This window comes from Phragmites australis, chromosome 22 (assembly GCF_958298935.1).
Source record: "Phragmites australis chromosome 22, lpPhrAust1.1, whole genome shotgun sequence".
Taxonomy (NCBI): domain Eukaryota; kingdom Viridiplantae; phylum Streptophyta; class Magnoliopsida; order Poales; family Poaceae; genus Phragmites; species Phragmites australis.
Window position 1 is genome coordinate 3,665,404 of NC_084942.1, and position 1,941 is coordinate 3,667,344.

A 1,941-nucleotide genomic window follows, 5' to 3' on the forward strand; every position below is an offset into this window, starting at 1 on the left:
AGGTTTCCAAGTGAAGAAGATCAAACCCCATGTGTTTAGAGAGAGAGAGAGAGACTGATCAACCACTGGTTTTGACACTTTGGATCGCAGAGGAGAGTCCCCATGTGTACTTGGGTTTCCCCCCCACCAAATCTCAGACAGAAGTGCCTGCCTCGGATCTGGTTAGGTTGTTGCCACCAAACTCTTTGTTCCCCAACAAAATTCCAAAATCCAGATTAAGCACCTGATCTACAACTCTCAATGAACTACTGGCACCAAAAGAAAGGCAATAAGGCATGTACATATGAAAAATAAAAAAAGAATAAGTTTGAAAGAATGAATGGAAATTGACTAATCAAATTCCTCCAAATTCATCCAGTCAAATGTGTCACCAACCAAGAAAAAAAGAGAACATCTGCCCCTGTAAATAATTGTGCCCCAAAAAGGTTTATTAACAATTAAGATTGCTTTAACAGCAAGTAACAACCAGGTAATGAAGGCCGCACATATTAATATTACCATGGTAGTATTGATCCTAAGGTAATTAAGGAAAAGGAAAATTACCCTCCTTTTACATTTATATTTATAACCCACATAACTGCAGCATAATCACTCACTATTGATTGATTTGATTATTACCACCTGAACTGAGCTGAGCATCAAGATCTCTGCCTGCCTCTGTTTTTCGCTATGGACACGCGCAGGCAGGGCATCCCAGTAGGAGAAGAGAAGTACCTCGCCGGCGCCGGAGCCGGCGGCCTAGACCTCGACGTGACAGTACGTGGTTGTCTGGAACCTGAACCCGCCGGCCCCCGGCGCGCCGTTGCCGCCGTTGGTGACGAGGAAGGCAGGGCAGGTGACGAAGAGGTGGTAGTGGCCTGAGATCCAGCTGCCGACCTTCCAGCGGACGCGGCCGTCGATCTTGACCTGGAGGATGAGGTAGCCCGCCTGGCAGTCCTGGGAGAGCGCGTCGGCGAGGTAGGGCGCGAAGGGCACGTCGGGGCCCGCGAGGACGGGGGACCAGACGTCGACGTCGCCGTGGCCCTGGTAGACCGGCGGGAGCGAGGCGGCGACGGTGATCTGCTGGTACTTGTAGGAGGCGTAGACGTCGAGGCGGTCGTAGTAGACGCCGACGCGGTCGTTGGTGTTGCGGGAGGCGATGGTGACCTGGAGCGAGGTGGAGAGGACGTTGGAGGAGTTGGAGAGGTCGAGCTGGCGGATGGAGGCGTCCTGGAGGAAGAAGCGCGGGTGCGTCGGGCGGAGGACGAGGTAGACGATGAGCGCGATGATGGCGACGATGAGGGCGAGGCCGAGGAGCAAGGCGGCGAGGCGGCGGCACGACCGGCGGAGGTCGTCGTCGCCGTGGTTGCCGCAGTCCTTGCTCATGGCTGACGCTAGAGCCTAGCTAGAGAGCGTCGCGTCAGCTCTTCTTCCTTGTGGTGGGAGGAGTTTGAGACGAAGGGGAAAAGAGAGCGAGGTGAGGTGTTAAGAAGGGAGGGGATGTTGAGCCAAGTGGGTGTCACGGCCCAATTAATAGGCTGAGCGAAAGAGAGGTGATGGTGCAGTGGCGTATTTTAGACCCCTCAACTATATTTTTTTTTCATTTTAATCTCTTTTTGATTTTTTTTCTCGTTCTTATTTTTTTTATTTTCTCTTATCTCTAATAATATTTTTTAAAAGGATTTGTGAAGGAAAAAGAGAGAATCTCGTTCTAAAGAGGAATAACTTTGATAATTTCATCTTGAAGGGAAATCGTTGGAGCACTGAAGGGAACAAAAGTTCCTTTTGTGAAAGGATTCTATGCCCTAACGAGAATCGGTTAGGATGATCTTAGAAGGCAGGAGGGAAAATAATCCTTTAAGAACTAATCTTATGTATTTAGAGTTTGAATCTAATTTATAATATTCATGTGATAATTTGTTTTTATTTTATTATACATTATTTCTTTTGTTTTGATCCTAA

At 48.7% G+C, this 1,941-nt stretch overlaps 1 protein-coding gene across 1 annotated transcript; it reads right to left on the bottom strand.

Annotated features, from left to right (window-relative positions):
• Positions 1-382: 382 nt before the first annotated feature.
• On the bottom strand, positions 383-1,499 carry LOC133905222 (NDR1/HIN1-like protein 1). Its single transcript, XM_062346957.1, has one exon. It carries the CDS (start codon positions 1,363-1,365, stop codon positions 739-741), a length of 627 nt encoding a protein of 208 aa, XP_062202941.1. The 5' UTR covers positions 1,366-1,499; the 3' UTR covers positions 383-738.
• Between the last annotated feature and the right edge of the window lie 442 nt (positions 1,500-1,941).